Source organism: Manis javanica, chromosome 6 (genome assembly GCF_040802235.1).
Source record: "Manis javanica isolate MJ-LG chromosome 6, MJ_LKY, whole genome shotgun sequence".
Lineage (NCBI taxonomy): Eukaryota > Metazoa > Chordata > Mammalia > Pholidota > Manidae > Manis > Manis javanica.
The window spans coordinates 14354297-14375705 of NC_133161.1; the positions used below are offsets into that span (position 1 = coordinate 14354297).

Sequence of the window (21409 nt, forward strand, 5' to 3'; positions counted from 1 at the left end):
TTAGTGTTACTATGAACAGTGGATTTTAGTATCATTGATGTGTTTCAATTCTTTGCTTTCATTATTCTTTTTGATGATCAAAATTTCCATCTTTTGCCAATGGAAATATTTTCAAGTTGAATCTTGTAATTTTGTTATAACCCCAGCAGTTTTTTACATATTCCTTGCTATCTGGTACGACAAGATTTCCAGGTCCAACTTATACATTTCCTGGCCCAGACCCGGAATTAGTCATTTATCTATGGTGCCAGAGTTTCTTTAAGTGGGCAATAGGAAAAAAAAATCTAGACTCTAGGAGTGCACAGGGGTCGTTTTTCTAGGCTCTTCCAATAGATAGTTTTAGGAGATATACATATGAAATACACATAATGAATCCATATTGATATTTCCAATTCAAAATTAGGATTGTAAAGTTTCTACATAACTCCTTTGATTTTTGTATCTTTTTTTTCTTACACTGAAAATCTTCGTTCCTAAAATATTGATATAATTGCTATTTGCTTTATCTTACAATATGTACTAGTATCCAAATAATACCAATATTACTACTAACAATGTAATTACTGAGAACAGATTAGGGTTGTTTCTGTTTATCCCACTAGGGATGTAGAGTTAAAATTCTGTGTCTTAAAGTCATTTGAAAAAATTGGTACTCAGCATTCTTTGTTATTCTTTTCTTCTGATTTTTAGGATTAAGAATCCTTTTTAGGGCTAAAAAAGGGGGAATAAAAAGCAGTGCCCTGTGGGTTTCTTCCAGAATTAAATAAAAATAACACATACCCAGTTGTCTCATTTGGTCATTTAACCCCTCCATGTCTAGCTTGTTCATATGAAAAGGGGTGATAAATTATATTGTCTACTTGACAGATTTTCTGTAAAGAGTAAAGAAGAACATAGACTTTATTTCTTTCCTCTTCCCTCTTCTGCTTTCATCAGGGAAGTCGTGTGGGGAATTTGAACCATTCAGAAGATGGTGACCAAGAAGACAGAGCCGGTCACCGCCATCAGCCTTCGGAAGCTGAGCCTGGGGACCCCAGAACCACAGCCAAAAGGTAAGTGACTGTAGAAGTCTCTGACCCTCATGCTTAATTTTCCCCCTTCTATTTACTAGTTTGGGTAAGAATGGATTGTTTTTCCAACATCCTCCTGGGTGAGCTGTGATCTGCACGCATTCCTGTTCCACAGAGGCGATTCCTTTCATTCTGGCTTTGCTTGTTAGAGTCAAAGACCTTCACCGTGGAAGATGCCGTGGAGACCATCGGATTCGGACGTTTCCACATTGCCCTGTTTCTGATCATGGGCAGCACTGGGGTGAGTGCCCCTTGGAGGCTGTTCGAATCTCAGGTGGTGACTCATCATGAGCCATGTAGAACCTTCCACGGAGCTCCAGCTCTGGCGCGTCCATTCAGGGAGGGGCGTGAAAGGGAGCAGGAGCCCTGGGAGGCGGAAGACCTAGAAAATCATTTTCCATCAGCATTCTGGCAGGTGTTTGGTTTTGAGCAAATGAATATCTGTGTCTCTGTGTTCTGGGAATTCAACACTCATTTTTAAAAGTGGCTTAAATGGAGGTATGGGGAAGAGAGGTGACAACTCTGGTTCATTCTAAGTGACATTAGACACATGGTTCTCAAACATTGTATGCATAGGAATTTCCTGGGACACCTGTTGCAGTTCCAGATTTCTAGGTCGTTTGGCCCTGCTGGAGGCTTGTTATTTACCATCTGCTATTTTGAGAAAAAGAGTGACAGCTCAGCCTGAGGGCGTTCACACCCAGCGGAGGCGCACTGGAAACCGCGGCCGCGTCCTCCGTTTGTAGGTGGAGTGCGAACATGTGAAGGGCTCATAATATCAATTATTTTCCAATAAAATGTAATTTGATTTAAAAAGAAAAAGAACCCATGGCAAGGTGCATCATGTGATAATGAGACAGAACGGAAAAGCAGAGACAGGGGGTCAACACAACGATGATTAGTTTAGGTGCGACATAAAGGGAACTAAGAGGGAGGCCAGTAAGTAAATACTAGAGAGCCTGACCCTCACTGCTCAGCTAATGGTGGAAGAAGGGTGATTGATGTGAGCTGGAGGTAGCATGTGACAAGTTCTGGGGCATCTCTCAGAAGGCTTGTGCTCTCAGGAGGCAGTCTAGTATCCGAAGAGAGAGAGAGACAAGACACTCTAGTCCTACTTGTACAATAACCAGTAATGTGGTTTAGAACATTTCTTCATCTATGAGGTCTCACCACGCTCCAAAGTTTTAAGACCCCATATTTCCATGGACAAGTAGATGTTAATGGGTAGGGTTTTCATATATCTTTCTTCCACTTTTAACCAGACCATCTCCATTTCTGTTTTGCATATTTAGTTTCTAGCACGGTTTCATTTCTTGGTCCCCTTGGCTTAAGAAGCGTTAAACTCTCTGCATCTTTTGCCTTCAGATATGTTGGGAGCCTTGTCCTTTCTCCCGTAACAACCCTCTAGCAAGTAAAAAGAATATGTAGAAAGCTTTTAACCTGCCCAAATCAATCAAACCACCTGTATGAAGGAAGTACATCTCTCTTAGTTATTATCTGTGTTAGAAAGATGGGGCCTTTGTGCCCCCTTTCCAAAGGACAGTTATCACCCCTCTATAGGCAACCCAGATGTCCATCTCCATATCCACACCCATGGAGATTGTATGTCTATTGCATATTTATGTGGTTGCGAAACGTCCCTGGTCTTCTTTAAGTGTTTAAAGGCTGCTTCAATTTTTCCCAGTAAGGAAGGGCTGTTTACCAGGCCTCCCCCTCCCTATCTCACACACAGAGGGAAAGAGAACCATTCATTTGGGTGTGGTAACCAAATCCCTCCTTGGTTTCAAGGTGCTGCTTTGTGAACCAGGATCTTCTCATGAGAACTGATGTGTTGACGGTGATGAGCACAGCCCCTCCTGGGCTTGGCCTGCCCAGGCTCTTGAGGCATTTGCAGCAGTAGCTGGGTTTCAGGCTTTGTGTGCCCAGGACGTACAGCAGAGCAACTTCGGGTTGTGACCAGGACTCTAAGCCCTGGTCTTCTCTAAGGTCTCTCATGAGGTCTTCTAAGACCCTTTTTATGCCAGCTGTTTCTCTATGCCTCCCTCCTAAGCTCCTTTCCCCTAAGGCTATTCTATCAGAGTGAGTGGAGCCTTATCTCTAAGACCCTTCAGAGGCATGGAGTTCTGATTGGTATTGACTCAACTGTTCTGTATTACTGAGGGAGGTGCGTTTAATAGCTCAAACATTTTTCTTAGGTCATCACATTATCTCTTATTTATGATACTACTTTCTGGGCTAAAACATACTAGCTATCTGAACTCTGAACATGAAACATGACTATAATACTCTCTAAGGGGAGATAAGCCTTTATGGTATACTTTGCATTTCCACATCACTATACCTTTTTCAATCCATACCTTCAAGTCACACAAATGCAAATAGTACTATAATAAATACCCCATACAAATATCCTATTGTTCTTAACAGGACATGTCTCAAACAAATACATCATTTCCCCTTTTCCCTCCTGTCATCCTTATTCCTGTCACTGATGTCATTGCTCATCCCTGCCTCCAGGCACAACACCTCAGAATCATCTTTGACCCTTCCTTCTTTATCCTGTGTGAATTTCTATCATCTGTTTCTATTTATTCTTTCAGTTCTTTTCTAGTATCGACCTGTTCCTTTCCCTGGGACATAAACTCACCCTGTAATGGATTATGAGATGTGGACAGAGGATGCTATTTAAACTTTCTATTGAGAGATTTAGTAGCATATCTTATATTACATTTGATAAATAAGCATTCTTTCCTGGTGACAAAGTCATATTGTTTTGTACTTGTTACTTTAATTTTCTAGTTTTCATGAACCTTGCCTCCCCAGCCCAGCTTCTTGAGATCAAGGACTAGTTCAAAAATCCTTTTGCAAAGGGTGCCCTGAGATCTCCACAGTGGCGAGTATAAACAACAAAGCTAGAGAGATGTGGACACTGGGGGTTAGCTAGGTTCACTCACTAGCTGGTTGATTGCCCCCCACCCCACAACATCCGCATAGTGTTACATTGCAAATGTATGGATTAGTATCAACGTGAGTGAGCATGTGTCATGAATCTTTGGGGACACTCTCAAGTTGTTCAAACCATAAATGTTACATCCATGAAAGGCAACATTCTATACTTTATCCAACTAGCAGTGCAGAGAGGGTGCACAATAGGTGCTTCCTAAATGGGGGAGGGGAAGGAGGAAGTTACGGTTGGAAAGATGATGGACTGGCAGATGTGGGGAGAGGTGATGAGAAGCTAGCACTTAGTATGGTGTTTCCCCTCCTTTAAGGTTGCCGAGGCCATGGAGATCATGTTAATAGCGGTTGTGTCTCCTGTCATCCGCTGTGAATGGCATCTGGAGAACTGGCAGGTAGCATTAGTGACCACGGTAAGTGCCTGCTATCTGTGCTTTGAATGAGCTGACCGAGACCCCAGGCCTTCTGCTCCCCTTCCCCCATCCCATGGGCCGAGAGCCAAAGCAGATTCACCACTTGACGTGTGGGCTTCCAAAGCTCATGGGTTTGCAAGCCCAAACTGCCATTGGAAGCTTTCTTTCCCTTTCTCTTTTCCCACAGAGAGCACAACCTTGGACTGCTTATTTTCCAGCCCCCAGCAAGAACCTGGAAGAGATAAACGCAAAGCAGAGAATATGACCCTGAAGTCATGGGTTAATTGTAGTTTAAGTCAGACTGCGATTTAGTTGGCCTAGGGTGATTTAAGTGATCACCGGGGCACCCTCACTGAATGGTACTGTGTCACACCTTCAACTGAACTCAGAGACATTTATTAATAGTCTTACGAGTTGTACACTCACCAAGTCTCACTCCAGTGTGGAATTAGGAGTATTAGCCATCATTCTTTCAAAAGGTGTTTATTAAGTACCAGTTAGTTGCCAGAGGACCATGTGTGTGCACGTATCCCAGAGGCAGTCCAAGCAGTTCCATGTTGCTCCACTAGAAAGGGAGGGCGAGGCAACCGCGGGCAAGGCTGCAGAGACGGGCATCCAGAAGCATGTCACTCTGTGGACTGTGGGCGGACCCCACGCTGTAGACCCCAGGAGTCCACTGCACCCCAGCTTGGGCCAAAGTGCAGAGACCCTCTAAGCAAAAAACAGTGCACACAGAGATATATGACAGTTTCTCAAATTACTGTTTTGTATAATAAAAATCAATTTTACCTCAACACATCACTGACTTCACAGTCATTATGTATTTCTCATTAGGTGGATATTAAAGTACACCTATCATGCAGAGCTCTGCTAAATCTGTTTTTTTTTTTTATCTTAAAAGGGGCTCTTCATTCATAAAAATTTTAGAGGCCACACTGTGGATGATGGGGAGGTGTTGAGGGGCTCTAAGGAGGGACATGGTTAGTTTTCCAAGAACCCTGAGGAGAGAGGGTTGGAGGGTAGATAGGCTGTGGTGGTGGTGAAGTGGCAGGGGGCGTGGAGTGTGTGTTCTGGAAGGGCTGACGTGGTCACATCTGCTGAGCAGGTCAGAGAAACACAAGGTGAGGGGCAGGGAGCCATCTGCTTAGGTATCAAGCTGGTTTTCATGAAGGCAGAACTTGCTAGAGAGAGGCCCAGACTAGTTTAGCAAAGAGGCAGCATTTCCCCATCTCCCAGGCTTCCCATCTCTCAATCCAATCCATTCTCCGGACATCCTGGCCTGAGCAGTTGTTAACTGAGAAAGCTTCAGAGCTATGAGTCAATCATGTCCCTACCATTTTGTGAGTAAGAGTTAATGCTGAAGAAACAAAACCTCATGCGGTGCATAAATCAGAAACAGAAGAGTCATTTTTTATTGAACAATAAGTGCCTGCAGAAAACAGGAGACCCTCCAAGGGAAGGGATGGAGAGAGGAGAGAGAGAGAGAGGGAGAGAGACAGAGACAGAGGGAGAGATAATATCTCTGTGCCTCTATGTGTTTCCCCAACAGGACTGGAGCTCACAAGCTTTGGGGTTCACGTGGGCTTTGGTTCAAGGTTTGTGCTCCAGACAGGCTTCATAGGAAGCAACTCGGTCTGAGGAAAGTCATTTCTTTACACTGATTGGAGAGAACACAGCAAAGAAACGTTTCGCACTTAGGGGGAAGAACAGAGTCAACTTGATATTTAATTTTATTTGACTATTTCTTTCATTAGTCAGCTAATTTAGTTTAATTCAGTTGCCATGTAGTCTATTAGCACAGTATCTCAATAAACAAAAGTATTTTCCGTTGAAAGAACGAGTTTCCTCCCTGTCCCAGACAGTTTGTCTGTTGTCTTTTATTCAAGTCTGGTTAAAAAGAAGAAAACATATTCACCTCTCCCTTCTTGGAGGGCATTTGATCATTTCTGATTCCACAATAGAAACTGTTAAATTTTAGAGGCACCCAAATTGTGAGATTCACCAACTGATAGGATTTTTTTCAAAAACTGAGTAGCTGACATAGGGTTGGCATTAAAAGATAGGTATTTGACAAGTAAGTCCATTAGAAGAAGGGAAAGAGGCAGAAAACCTTGCCACCCACAGCCACCAGCTTTTCAAAAAGGGAAGAGCACATTAATACCAACAATCAGAAAATTATTTCAGACTGAAAAGAGCCCTTCATATTAAATAACTCTAGAGTTATGCAGAATATATCACATTGTCCTTATTTTGTACTGTTTTGCTGAGGGCCGATTAGATTTCATTACAGTGCAGCATCTGTCCCAAGACTGAAATTTTGAACACACTGGCTTCCCCCTGCCGCCGCCAAGTCCTCCAGAGAATAGTGCCCGGAGGAAAAACATGGCTTTTGTCATTCAAGAAGAGACAAGACGGTTTGTTTGTTTTTATAGTTCCCTGTGAAAGAAATGTGTTTGAGTCTTCCTTATGAAGAGTACAGAAGGGAAAGAAAAAAGGAGAAAGCAAAGCAGGGGGCAGAGAGAAACAGCTTTCTCATTGAAAAAGTGTTAGAAATGCATGCTGACGTCTTCCCTTTGATTCCTCTGGAAGCAGTCGGTCAGGGATCTTACCAGAAAGGAAAGCAGGTGAAGCTTGGAAGGGCTCAAAGGCAGAAAACAGTACAGACATCAGATTACAGCTCAGGCTGAGTTAAAATGCTGCTATCATATGCAGATTCTTGACTTTTTATCAAGGTAGGATAAGCCACTGTGAGAGCAATTAAGGAAAAAGAGTAGGTTTATGTGACTTCGTAGAGTGTTTAGAAATGAATGATTGGTTTTGGTGTTTCACGTTTGTGTTTACATGTATACAGAAAAGAAGGCTGCTTCTAGAAGTCTCAACTTGTGTGTGGAATAAAGCAGAGCATGAATAAATACAGTTTTTTAAAAAAGTATTAAAATGGAAATTGACAATTACACATCAGGGTAGAGTGAGGCCAGTGCCATCATCTTGGATCAGAGGGAAAACTTACCTGCTCCTTCCACCGCGTCCCCACCAGGGGGCAGTGTCCCAGGTGCGGCGTCCGCCGAGGAGAGGCACAGGCCGCTGAGAGTCTGGCCGTGTTACCTGGGAGTCAGGGCAGAGCTGCATGAAAGCCCTTCACCCTCCACCGTTTCCAGGCTATTTTTAGTGAACTTGGATGAAGCTTAGTGCAGTAAGTTAGCATATTATAAAAACTCTGCTTAGAGGATAATTTCTTCTCACCCCACTCTAGATGGTGTTTTTCGGCTACATGGTATTCAGCATCCTTTTTGGCCTTCTGGCTGACAGATACGGCCGCTGGAAGGTAGGTTGGCCCTGCAGGAGGATTTGGAATTTTCTTCTGGGGCAATGTCACCACTGCCTCTCTTCAGTGGACATTTCCCTATCAATACCCCAGACAGGAAGTGTCCTCTGACATCACCTTCTTGAGCTCCAGGCATGTCTTCTTGCCTTCTCATCTTTTCCCAAAGTACCTGACCCACTGCCCAGGAGTGGAGGTGATGGATAGTTGTGCATAGATCAGATCAGAATGTGGGAATTTGCATGTAGAAACACAAGCAGCTTCCCATTTTACCTTTGGTATAGCTTTGAAACAAAGCCACTTGCTTGAGGTCACACACTTACAGAGCTTAACCGTCAAGATGTAAATCTGTCTCCTGATTACAAGCCCCGGATCTGTCTGCTTTTCCTGTCGGACGTCTGGTGGGGAAAGCCTCTCGGAGCGTAAACACAGAGGAGAAGCCCAAAGGAATACATTCCTGGAATTGGCTGTATATGTTTTGAAATACACAAAGTAAATATCATAGACATTTATAACCGGATAATGAAAACACAAGTATCTCAAAAATTTTTAAGGACTATAGGCATTTTACAGAAGAAATACAATCAAGAAACCTTAAAAAAAAGTTCAATCAAGGAGTCATCGAAAGTGAAATTACATAGTAAGATATATATTTTTTCTTTTTTTGTGTGCTTTTATTTTTTCCTTTTTAAAAAATTTTATTTTTTATTAAGGTATCATTGATATACACTCTTATGAAGGTTTCACAAGAAAAACAATGTGGTTATTACATTCACCCTTATTATCGAGTCCCCCTCATACTCCATTGTGTATTTTTTCTTATCCATTTCAAACATCAAATCCATGAGGAACTTTTCTTTTTCTTAGAGAAAACTGCAAGCGTATGGACACCTTCACAGATTATTGGTATAGTTTCTCTGGCCATCAGTCTGGCAGCATGAATCAAGAACCTTGAGAATATCCGTTCTAATCGTTGCAGAAATCTAGCCTACTCAGATCATCAAAGAGCCACAGAGATTTGTTCACAGACATTGTCTCAGCTAATTTTAATTGCCAAAGAATGTGAAGCCACCTCAGCGTTCAACAGCAGGGAAGGACAATGCATTGTGGTACATGTATTACAGTGGGTCTTTCCACTGGAATAGTTTGCAGTCAATTAAAAATATGTTTTCTCTTACAAACAGGGAAAAATGGGGTAAAATCCTATCCCATTTACTCTGATTTGGAGAATCAAGGAAGATTTAAATATTTAACTTTTGTTTTTCCTTCCATATCTTCTACTATGAACTTGTATTATTCTTATAATTAGAGAAAAAGCAAATACCTGAGATGGTCTCCTTATACCCATTCCAGCACAATGCTGCACGGCGCTCCTTCCGGCCATCCCTGCGAGCAGGGAGGGCAAGCTTTTGCATTCTGATCTACATGTCCAGGTTCCTGCCTCCGGCTAGGGTGGACGCAGTTGGGTAGTTTTGAAGAATGGTCTGATCTTGGAGCATCTGGGCTTTCGGACCCTAGAACAGGAGGGGGCGTAGCATTTGATGATCTTGAGAGATCAGAGAGCTCGTGTTGTTCCTCAGCAAAGCAAACCTCAGAAGTTGTTTCCTCCCCGACCTTCCCCTGAGGGCAGGCCCATTAATAGGTCTCTTTTCGTTGCTTCAGATTTTGTTCATCTCGTTCCTGTGGGGAGCCTACTTCTCCTTGCTGACCTCTTTCTCCCCCTCGTACATCTGGTTCGTCTTCCTGCGGACGATGGTGGGCTGTGGCGTGTCTGGCCATGCACAAGGGTAAAGACTTCCCCTAGAGCAGCCTTGAGAGAGAGCTGTACATCCCCAGCTACTTACACACACGCACACTGCGGATAATGGACTAATAGCGTCAATACGTTGCAGACTTACAGAGTTTGTTTCTGCTAATTATATTTTAGCTTTTTTTTTTTAAGTGATTGTTGCTTATTCTACTAGGAGCTGTTTGCTCATTAAAATGATGGTTGATGGTGAGGCTAGCCGAGTGCTAGACTGAGCATGTGTCAACTTTTTTTTGTCAAAGGCTGATTGCTATTTTTTAGATGAATAATAGTTTGTTAGGCTAAATGCTAACAATAAGTGTGCCATATGAGGTAGGTAACAAAAATGTCCACCCAAACACAGCCTATGATTGTTGGAATAGCTAAATTGAACATAAGCACCTTTAACATTTAGGAATAAGCGTTTGAAAGTGCCATTGCCCTGTACCTTAAGACTGTGCTGAAGTGAATGTGTGAAGCAGGGTGAGATGGACTGGGAGATCTGCAGCTGCCTGTCTGTCTCCTGCCCTTCGGAAAGTGTGCAGCATCTTAGGGTGCATGTGTGTGAAGGGTGTTACACTAGATATTCAGCAACTTGGGAGCCTCCCTCAAGTTAACAGGTCCCCAGCCTCTTCTCTCCTGGGCAACCTGGAACAAGATACCCTTAGAATATATTAGGAGATGTCAAAGCACCCTATTATTACCTTAATATATAAAGGAAAGAACTGTCCTTTCCTGGGGCATAAATTAAGCACCACTCTGAGCTTTGGAGCTCTAGAGGAGTGGAAGTTAGGGAGAATTTTTAAACATCCCTCAGGAAGCAGCCCAGTCCGTGTGTTAAAGACTCCAAACTGGCTAATAATTTTGACAAAGATAAGCAATTGGAAAACTAAGGGAACACCATTCCATTCATGCCTCCATTTACAGAATTAATATGTACTTAGTTAGAAATCTGTGCTTTGACTGGCAGCATTAGTTGGGGAAACTATTGCTTTCTCTTGGGTGTATTTTAATTAATGTTTCGGAAGAGGGAATCAAGCTTGGCAAAACATTTTGCCAACATTTCTCTCAGCAAAAGAAATAAGGCTAGTATCTCATAAATGGTAGAAAGTTTAACTTTGCGAATAAAAATGCAAACAGAGGAATAGTTGTAAATTTATTTTTTACTGTTTTCTTATGTGGATTTTAGCTGTTAGCTAAATTATATTTTGGTGTTTAATTGTGTAGGAAGAACTCTCTTCTGTTTTTTTTTACTTATTAACACTCAATACTTCTGACAATCCTTCACTTCTGACGCCAAATGTTGTGGGGGTTTTATACACCAATTCTCCAACACCCTCTGGGTGTCCTAAAATTCAGTTCCATTCTCACCCTCACTGGAGTTAGTGCGGACACCGCAAGATTGGCTCCCGCTTCGGATGCCAAGGACAAGTGGTAGGTCCCCAGGTGACCACAACTTCTGTCCAGCTTGCTACGGATTGAAAATTCCTGCAAACTCCTCCTTGCGGTCAATACTTTTCTAGAGGGGCTCATACAATCCAGGAAAACTGCTCACTTACTATTGCAGATTAGAAGGATATTTTAAAGGAAACATGAACAACCAGATGAAGAGATATACACAGGGCAAGGTCCAGAAGAGTCCGGAGAGCAGGAGCTACTGTCCCTGTGAGTTTGGGGTGCACCACCCTCCCGAAACGTGGAGAGGTTCACCAGCCTGGAAGCTCTCCAAACCCTGGATGGTAGGGATTTTTATAGAGGCTTCATCACGTAGGCATGACTGATTGTCGACTCATTTTCCAGCCCCTCTTCCCTCTCCAGAAGGCTGAAAGTTCCACGATTCTAATCATGGCTTGGTCTTTGTAGACCAGCCCGGCTAGGAATTCACCAAGAGCCTCTTTATCAGAACAAATGATGCTTGCATCATCAGCCAGCAAACTCCAGGGGTTTTAGGAGCACTGTGTCAGGTACTGGGGTAAGATATCAGCGGGTATTAGCAGGAACCGAGGGCTGAGGACAATATATATATTTCATCATTTCACAGTGATGAACATCTATGTTTTTGAATTCTTTAACTCGGTGACAAAAGTTATGACTGTTAAAAAAAAGTTATTTGGTTTTATAGAAACAGAATTATTGAGTTTATCCCCTCTTTCTGTTTAGGCTAATCATAAAGACTGAATTTTTGCCTACAAAATATCGAGGCTTTATGCTTCCCTTGTCTCAGGTAAGGTAAAATAGGGATTCTAGCCAGTCTTCTGATTGTATAGGGAATGATTGATGCACATGGTTTTTCTCCTGGTCAGTTGATTGTTCTTTGATTAGCACACTGCCTGTTACTTGGCATCAGTCAAAGAACTCCGGGCATGCTTGATAAGAGGTCCAGTTCCCAGGTTTACTGAGCCAGAGCTTCTGTCATTCAACAGTAGCATTTCAAACACATACCCCTTCCTCAGGAACCAGGAAACATCCAAATGACTGGTTTCAGTGGAATAACAGAAGCCCGGTATGCATGTGGGGTGAGCTCTCTCTCCCCAGGAGGTTCTCACTGGAGGGACACAGCAACGACCCCTTGTAGGGCCTCCTTGTCCCCTCCAGGAATCCTAGCATCTGCAAGGCCATGAGTGGCCCATGCCTGGGGGAATGTGCCCTAGGTACCTCCTCCCAGCTGAGCTATATCCAGGTGAGAATATTGGGATGCTCCGAAGCCCTCCTCGGACCCCTGCTGGCCAGCGATCAGAGGTTTTGTATCCAGACATTACATCAATCTAGACACCCTTGTACCTTCTTTGATACCATCATTATCTAAAAGGCCTGACCTTCAGGGGACCCAGAAGAGATGATCCTTCCCCCCGAAGTGTTATATATTTGGCAATAAGTAAGGCAGCAAGAGACTCTCTCTAAATTAATTTTTAATTTTTCTGATACTAAATTTAGGCAACAAAAGAATTAGAACCAACAAACACCGAATGCTGTGTGCCTCCCAGCTTTCTCCTTCTGATCTTTGTTAAGATGGTTGCACATACTTTTAATACTTAGCATTTGGATTTTACACTTAACATTATTTAACAGGCATGGTCCTGGTGCAAGCTTCTCTGTGACTATTTTCTCTTCCATCTGCCGCTCAGCCCTTGGCATGCTTCCTGGTTATGTCTTCCCCTTGCTAGTCTCATTTTCCAGGTCTCCTAAGGCCATCTAATTTACTCCAAGGCTTTAGCTACCTATATGTATATGACCCCCCAAATTCTTTATCTACAACCAAGAGCACCTCCTTGAACTTCAGACACAGGTGGCCAGTAGACCATCTAATAGTCACTCGACTATCCTACAGGCTCCTCAAATACAACATGCATAGCCCTCATCTCTTCATCTTCCTCTGAAACCTCCTATTTCCATGTTTCCAGTCTCAGTTAATAGCAAACATTGTCCCTTTAGTCATCTGAGCCACAATCTCAGCCATCCCCCATGTAATCAGTCACCAAGCCCTTACTGATTCATCCTTTATTAATGGACCCTTAGCCTCCAAAATGTGCACCAAATCCATCAGTTTTTATACATTTTTTTGGGGGGGTCTTTTTACTGCTAAAATCCTTCTCAGGGCCACACCACCTGTTACCTGGTCTACTGCAATGGCTCATCACGGGCCTTCTTATTCATTGCCTCTTCAGAAAGGTTGTCCTTGATCACTCAAGTCCCTCTCCATCACAGCCCTTGGCACATTCTCAAATCTTTTTTGGTTTGTAATGGACTTTTTCGTGATGAAATAATCACCCCAAAGGGTCTTTTATGATATTGTTTTCTCTACAACTCTGTGAAGTGGGATTAAGTTGCCATTTACCCTTCATTTTCCAATGGGGAAATAATACTCACACCAACACTTGAAATTATTCTAATTCCCAACTCATGGGTCCTGGCTGCCACCGCCTGCCTTCTTATTTGTTGATATAAAATGATCTCCAAGATACATTTTCATTATAAAAAGCAAAATGTAGACCAATATTTATACTATGGTACCACTTATGAAAAAAGAGTGAATGTATTATTTATTCAAGGGAAAAAAATGTCAATGCCTTGGGTCCCAGATGTTTAAAACCTCAGCGACATTACCGACCCCATCTAGCTGAGTCTTCTATTTGTGGATAAGCAAACTGAGCCGCAGAGAAGGAAAGTGGTTTCCCCAGTTCACCCAGGCCCTGGAGGTAGTACTGCGGGGTAGAATCTGAACTGGCACCTTGATCAAAGACTCTCCCACCTCACCCTCTTATGCTGGGCAGACAGGCTCCCAGGAAAGAAAATGTCAAGCACATTTGTGAGGAATTCTCATCTTCCATCTCTCTCCCCAGGTTTTCTGGCTGGCTGGCTCTCTGCTTATCATCGGCCTGGCCTCAGTGGTCATTCCCACCATCGGGTGGCGATGGCTCATCCGCATCGCCTCCATCCCTGGTATCATCCTCATCCTGGCCTTCAAGGTGAGGATGCTCATGCGGCTCTGTCTTGTCCTCCCCTCTAGCTGACCCTTCTGCCCCATGGATGATATTCCTCTGAATATTTAAGAATCTAGCCCAACCAAGTTTCCCTCCTCTACACTGAACAATGCCATTATCTTCACCTCTCTCATGACACCATTTTTTCTGGAGAAGCCCAGCTGGTCAGTGTCTTCTCTGGATCACACGTCTCCCAGAATCACACAGAGGCCCCCAGGGGCCCTGGATGCAGTGGCTTGGTGGTTCTGTTCCTGCCCGGGAGCAGGCTGTTTACCTCTGTGATGTAGTCTAAGGGTGTGTGGCTTCTTAGCAGGCTTCGTCCCCCAGGTGGGTGCTGTTGGGCTTCAGATCTGTTCGACATGAATTGTTTCCAAGCCTAGACACCTAATTGGGTAGCTGATATGTTTTCGTAGGTATAATGTAGGACTCTACTTTCAAACACTCAGATTTCCTCTTCAGTGTCCCACCTTACCGAGGTTTGCCTCTAAGTAAGCGTGGTCTGCTGGCTCTGGACTTGGGCTGTCCACACCAGAGTCCTGGCTCCGCCGCCTGGGGCAAGTCATCCCACCCCTTTGTGCCTAATGAAGAGTATGTATCTCATTGGACTTTTGAGAGGATTAAACAAGATAAAGTGTAAAATTCCTTTCATGTAGTTCTTGCAACGTGAGCGGCGTTCAATGTGTTAGCTATGAAGTTCTGTTACTACTTTTTAAAAAATTATTTTGAATCTTGATCTTGTCATTTAATTCATCACATTCATATTGAGTACATGCCAGGCTCAGCACTAGGTTCCAAGGCTAAAAAGATGCATAAGACACAATGCATTGCCTCAAGGAGCTCCAGCCAGTCAGCGAGGGCTACATAGAAATGCAAAAGTATAGTTCTAACTGGACTTGGGAGGCGCTGTAACAGCTGATGTTCTGTGGCAGCCCTGAGGAGAGAGGATCTATGCTGGTGGGGTGGTGCTGTTGAATTTGGAACCATGGGATGGAACAGACTGCCTCAGGATGGCCAGAGAGCATGGAAAGGTGCTTTTCTGAGAAAGAGTCATTCACCTTTGGTCAGTGTGAGACCTGAGGGAAGGGTGCAGTCCCAGTGGATTCTCAAGGTCCCAGCTTCCATGGAGGCCTGTATTGTTTTCCGTGTATGGTGCTCAAAATAGTCATCAGTCAGTGGGCTGAGCACTGGACAATCAGGACTGTTCCCCACCTCCGTGGGTGCTAGAGGCCTCTGCTCTTGTTCCCTTTAGGTTGTTGAACTGTGGGGAGACCCCAGGGTTCCTGGGGTGACGGAGCAGTGGAGAGGCCTTGGGTGCCCTGTGGTGGCAGCTATTTGCCAATTGGATGTAAGGATTTTGCTGTGTTAACCAGTTGGTTGGGATGAACTGGTGCAAAGCTCAGAATCAGCCCGCCAGCATCCCAGATGGGACTATAATCAGGAGAACACGACCCTTTTTGTTCCAAATCCATTTGAAATGCAAGAGACGCCTGCTGTATTTTGTGCCTTTAAGCTCACTGCTCCTTTCCCATCTCGGGAAACCGGGACATTTGGTGTATGGGGCAACGAGAGCCACACCCCTGGGGGCCACAGCAGTTGCAACTCTGATGGTCTTTGTCATCTGTGCCAGTTTATTCCTGAATCTGCTCGCTTCAATGTCTCCACCGGGAACACTCAGGCTGCCCTGGCTACGCTGGAGCGCATCGCCAAAATGAACCGCTCTGTCCTGCCAGAGGGGAAGCTGGTGGAGCCCATCCTGGTGAGTTCCTGGCCGGGAGGTCCCCCGACCAAGGGCCGAGAGGAGAGGGAAGGGGACTTAGCTCTCTAGCCCAGCCCCTGGAGGGACTAGAGGAACCTGAGCAGAGTGAACGGGGACTAAATCCAGCTCCACAGCGAGCCGGTGGCCCTGGGTGTTACCGACCTTCACTTTCCTCATCAATGAAAGGGAACAATCCCTAGCTTGCAGCACTAGTTGCGTGATTTGGCATCATTGTTTAGAAGTGAGAGATGGCTTTATAATTTTATTTTCTTGTGCAGGTCTTGTCTTATTTTGATATCAAACTTATAAGCCTCATTGCATGATTTTTTTTTTTGACACGGCATCTCTCATTTATTGATCAAATGGTTGTTAACAACAATAAAATTCTGTATAGGGGACTCAATGCACAATCATTAATCAACCCCAAGCCTAATTTTCAACAGTCTCCAATCTTCTGAAGCATAACGAACAAGTTCTTACCTGGTGAACAGTGCAAGGGCAGTCCTATCACAGAAACTTTTGGTTTTGATCACACATCATGAACTATAAACAATCAAGTCAGATATTATTATTCATTTGATTTTTATACTTGATTTATATGTGAATCCCACATTTCTCCCCCCTTTTTTTTTTTAATAAAATGCTGAAGTGGTAGGTAGGTGCAAGATAAAGGTAGAAAACTTTGTTTAGTGCTGTAAGAGGGCAAATGTAGATGATCAGGTCTGTGCCTATGGACTAAGTATTAATCCAAGCTAGACAAGGGCAACAAAACATCCACGGATGCAGAAGATTTCTCTCAAAACAGGGGGGGTGAGGTTCTAAGCCTCACCTCTGTTGATCCCCAATTTCTCACCTGATGGCCCCCCTGCGACTGTGCCTGTCTTAGGTTGTTCCTCCCTTGAGGAATCTTACCCGTCTCTGGCTAACCAGTCATCTTCCGGGGCCATACAGGGAAATGTAAAGTTGGTAAGTGAGAGAGAAGCAATATTCTTTGAAAAGGTTAGCTTTTTATTTCTTTGCAGATTTATGCCCTGTGTGCATGATTTTTTAAAACAAAATTTGGCATCCTAATTCTAAGCATTCCAGGATTCTCAATATGCAGTCAATATGCAGTCGTTTCTCACACCAGCTCAGAGCACCCCTGGCGGGTGGGTCAGCTGCAGGCTCCTGGGAGAGTCCCCCCAGCACTGCCTTCCTCACCTGCCCCACCACCTCGGCAGCAGTTTATGTAAGTTAGGCATCAACCTCTTTGAATGCTTGGTAAGACTTGCCTATAAAGTAGTTCATGTCTATGTTTATTTTGACTTGCCTATAAAGTAGTTCATTTGAGATGAGTAGTGGGGGGATTTTTTAGGGGGTGGTAGAGAGAGGAGCTTTGAAAATTATGATTCAATTTATGTAAAGGTTAGAGGCTACCTCTGTTTAATACTTTTGGTTGAATCAATTTTGGTAATGTATATATTTTAGAAAATTTCCCAATTCATTTAGGTTTCCACATTTATTGATATAAAATTGTCCCCAGTGTTCTCTTATGAGTTTCAAAAATCTGAGTGTCTCCTTTATCATTTTTAGTGTTGTTTTTTTGTGCTTTCTCTCTTTTCTCTTGGTCCTCTTCCTAGAGGTTTGTCCATTTTATTAAACTTCAAGAACAGGTTTTTTTGTTGTTCTCTTTATTGATGTTTTTGGTGGTTTCATGAATTTCTATTCTTTCTTTCTTTCTTTATTGCCTTTTGATGCTCTCCTAGCTTTTTGAGTTCAGTATTTAGCTCATTTATTTTCTGTCTTTTTGATTTTTAGTAAACCATTTAGCTGCATCCAGCAAGTTTGGTTACTGAGTAATTTTATTTTCATTTCAATTTTGTAACTGTTATGAGTTTCTCTTTAACCAAGAATTATCTGTTAAATTGTTTCTAATTAATCGCCTTTTGGTCAGAAGATGTTATTGTTTGAAATTTATTGAGACTTATCTTTTGTTCTGTGTATAGTCTTTTTATTAATGTGCCATTTGTCCTTTAAAAAATGTGTGTGTCTGTTATATAGTTACATATTGTTCATTGTGCCATGTAAATATCTGATACTTGTTCTAGAGTTTGCCTGGTTGCACTAACAGGTTTTCCACAAGGTGATGGTTTTGTTCATTTCTACTATAGGCCTGACAGTTCATGTATTTTGAGGATATCTCACTGCATCCTAGCATATGATTGACTTATGCAGTGTGTAGATTCATCTTATTATTTGAAGTATTTCTTTATCTTTATACTGCTTTGGGCCTTAAGTTTATTTTCTCTCATATTAATATATTAAACTAGCTATGTAGTGTTTCCCTTTATGTGTCTTTTTCCAGGCCTTCATTTTTAGCCTTTCTGTTGTGCTTTGCTACATATATATATACATATATATATGTGTGTGTGTGTGTGTGTATATATATATGTATGTGTATATATATATATGTATGTGTATATATATATATGTATGTATATATATATATATATATATATATATGATCTTTACTTTTTCATTCAATCTGATATTCTATGTCTTTTAATAATGAGTTTGATCCATTTACACCAATTACAATTGTGATTACTAATATATTCAGGCTTACTCCTGTCATTTTACCTTTTATTTTCTCTTAACCGTGTCTTTCCTTTTCTCCTTTCCTACCAGCTATTAGATTGATTAGGTTTGCTTTTTCCTGTATGTTTTGTTCCTTCTACTGCCTTGGAATTTATGCAGTCTCTTTATTTTATTATAGAGGTAGTCCTTAAATATTGAAAACATGCACCTACCATAGCTAATGCTGTTTGGTATCTCTATCCATCTTCTGAACAACACATGGACTTTAAAGACGTTAATTCTGTCCCAATCTCATCTTCCAAATCATTTTTGTCTGGTATTTTAGCTTCATGTTGTTCGTAAGTTTTCCTAAATTAGGTCTGTTACTTTAAAATCCAGGATCTATTTAGATTTTTGACATTTTTACTACTGTCTTTCTTTTGGTTTCTGACTTGATTTTTACAACCACATTATTTTTTTCCTCTCCTATCTACTGGATTAATTTGGTTTCATCCTTAATATATAAATATTGGCTTTCTCTGGGTTTAATTGGGTATAAGAACATGGTAGAGATCTAGCTCTGTTGTATCCAAATGGCTAACGACCCAGTTGCACTCATATATTTTCATTGAATAATCCATCCCTTGTATACTTTAATCTATTTTTGAATACTCTTTTATGTTCTGATGATAGATTTGTAGATCAAGTATATATGGGGATTTAAATTATACAATAAAGAGGGCATTTCATGTTGTTGGGGAAAGTCTACAGGTTAACTGTTGGCCCAATGTGACACTGTTTACCCAATGTGACACTGTTTGAATTACAGTATTGTGCAATACGCTTTTCATATCTAGTAGAGTAAGTCTCCCTGGTCAAAGTTCTTTTTCAGAATTTCCCATTGCTATTTTCTCAGTCCTTTTTTTTAGAACAACTTTGAAGTTACCTTGTCAAGATCTTCTCCCAATTTCCCCCAAAACCTGTAAGACTTTAATTGGGATTGTGTTGAAGTTATAGATTCATATACTGAGAATTGGCACTTTCATAATACTGAGTATTCCTGTTCTGATACAAGTATATTTCCCCACTTATTCAAGTCTTTTTATATTCTTCAGCATTTTATAGCTGCTTATTTACTTCTTGTATGTTTCTTATAAAATGTATCCCTATCTATTTTATGTTTTTAAAATAGATTTTCTAAATGGAATTTCTAAAGTTATCTTTTTATCTGGTCCGTCCTTCCTATTTCCTGTGCTGTGTGGCTCATTTATTTTTGCAATTGTCCTCTGAAATATTTTTATAGGTTCATAACCCTCTTATCAACAGTACATGCCAATTTCTTGCTCTCTAAGTAGCACCTACACTAATAAGATGCTTTGTGAACCTGCTGAAGAAGACATTTGTTTGGGGAGCAGCAGGACACACCCTCAGCATGAACCTTGAGCACATCTGGGAATGCGGAGATCCAGACCAGCTTCAGGACTTGACCTCTGCCGAAGGGGCCAGTTCCGCCCCCATTCGAGTCCCCTATCTTTATCTCCCCATAGGGTATTGATACTTGGAATTGATAAGAATGTAAATCTCACATTTACCATGCTTAAAACTCCATTTCTTCCTCCGACCAGCTCTTTCCCCTGCTTTCCTGTCCACTCTTCCTCCTTTATTATTCTGATAAAATACACATAACATAAAACTTACCATTTTAACCATTTTTAAGTATAGAATTCAGTGGCATTAAATGCATTTGGAACTTTCTCATCATCCCCAACAGATACTCTATACCAATAAGGCAATACCTCCTCATGCCTACCCACCTCCAGCCCTTGGTAATTCCTACTTTCTGTGTATGAATTTGCCTATTCTAGGTAAATTGCAGATAAGAGGGATCATAGTATTGTGTCTAGCTTATTTCATGTCATATCCCCAAAGAGGTCTTAGTTAACACATGCCAGTTCTTACTAGGGCTGGCATGGCTGTGGAAGAACCTGTTCTTTTTTTTTTTTTTTAATCCCTCTCTCCCAACTTTATTGAGATATAATTGACATACAACACTGTGTAAGTTTAAGGTGTGCAGGTGTTGATTTGATACACTTACAGTATTGCAAAATGATTACCAACATAGTGTTAGTTAATACCTCCATCATGTCACAAATCCATTTCTTTTTTGGCAAGAACATTTTAGATCTATTCTCTTAACTACTTCAAATATATAATACAGTATTGTTACTGTACTGATTTTCGGGGTCTCAGTTCCCATAGCAACCGCCCTCCCTCCTCCACTCGTCTGCATTCTCCACCTTCCCTCTCACACCCTTCTCTTCTTCCTCCCTCATCGTCGGGCTTTCCTTTTCTTGCCAGTTTACAGCCTCCACCCATCATGCCTATGAAATGATCTTGTCCTTCTCCAAGGTCACCAATCAGCCAAGGCCCTGGAGATGCAGAGCTACAAGTAATAACCCCGCCTTCGGGTCTTACAATCCGGTTAGTGAGCTTAGGCCCACATAACAAAGAATCAGTAACAAACAGTCCAGATGCGCAGAGCCAGGACAGCGGCGCCAACAGCATACGTATAGGATCAGAGCAGAGGGCAGTAGGAGCCGCCTTCAGGGGGTTAGCGGGGCAGAAACTGAACACTGAAAGGAGAGGCAGTGTCAGGAGGGAAGAGGCCACGGTGAGCCAGGGCGATAGTGTGAGTGGAGATGAGAGCAGGGCTGTGCGCTCGGTTTGGTCTCACTGGCTGCCGTGGAGGGGCAGAGTGCCTCATGGAGGCTGGCCAAGATGCCCAGAGGCAGCTTCACTCCTGATGCAGAGACCGAAGGCATTTGGGGGACTGGCTGAGGAAGGGCCACACCATAGACGAGGGGAATGAGTCCACCAGTTTGGATTGTGGACAGCCAAACACCAAAGGTTTACAACCAGAGGGTAAAATTTGTGATTCATTATGATTGACTGCAGCCTGAGCTTTCTGAATCTCTAGTGACACTTGGAGAGGGGAGGAGACCATAGTCACATGTGAACTCAAAGGGGCATGGCAGAGAGGTGAGGGGCAAGTCTCAGGGCTGGTGCC

The 21409-nt window shown here is 42.5% G+C and overlaps 1 protein-coding gene across 1 annotated transcript in view; it reads left to right on the forward strand.

Moving 5' to 3' along the window:
* Positions 1 to 970: 970 nt before the first annotated feature.
* SVOPL (SVOP like) overlaps positions 971 to 21409 on the forward strand; it is a 62147-nt gene continuing 41708 nt past the window's right edge. Inside the window, exons 1-8 of the mRNA XM_036994492.2 lie at positions 971 to 1052; positions 1220 to 1311; positions 4343 to 4441; positions 7695 to 7766; positions 9426 to 9550; positions 11710 to 11773; positions 13890 to 14015; positions 15658 to 15786. Coding sequence (XP_036850387.2) covers positions 971 to 1052; positions 1220 to 1311; positions 4343 to 4441; positions 7695 to 7766; positions 9426 to 9550; positions 11710 to 11773; positions 13890 to 14015; positions 15658 to 15786 — 789 coding nt within the window. The remainder of the gene's footprint in view (positions 1053 to 1219; positions 1312 to 4342; positions 4442 to 7694; positions 7767 to 9425; positions 9551 to 11709; positions 11774 to 13889; positions 14016 to 15657; positions 15787 to 21409) is intronic.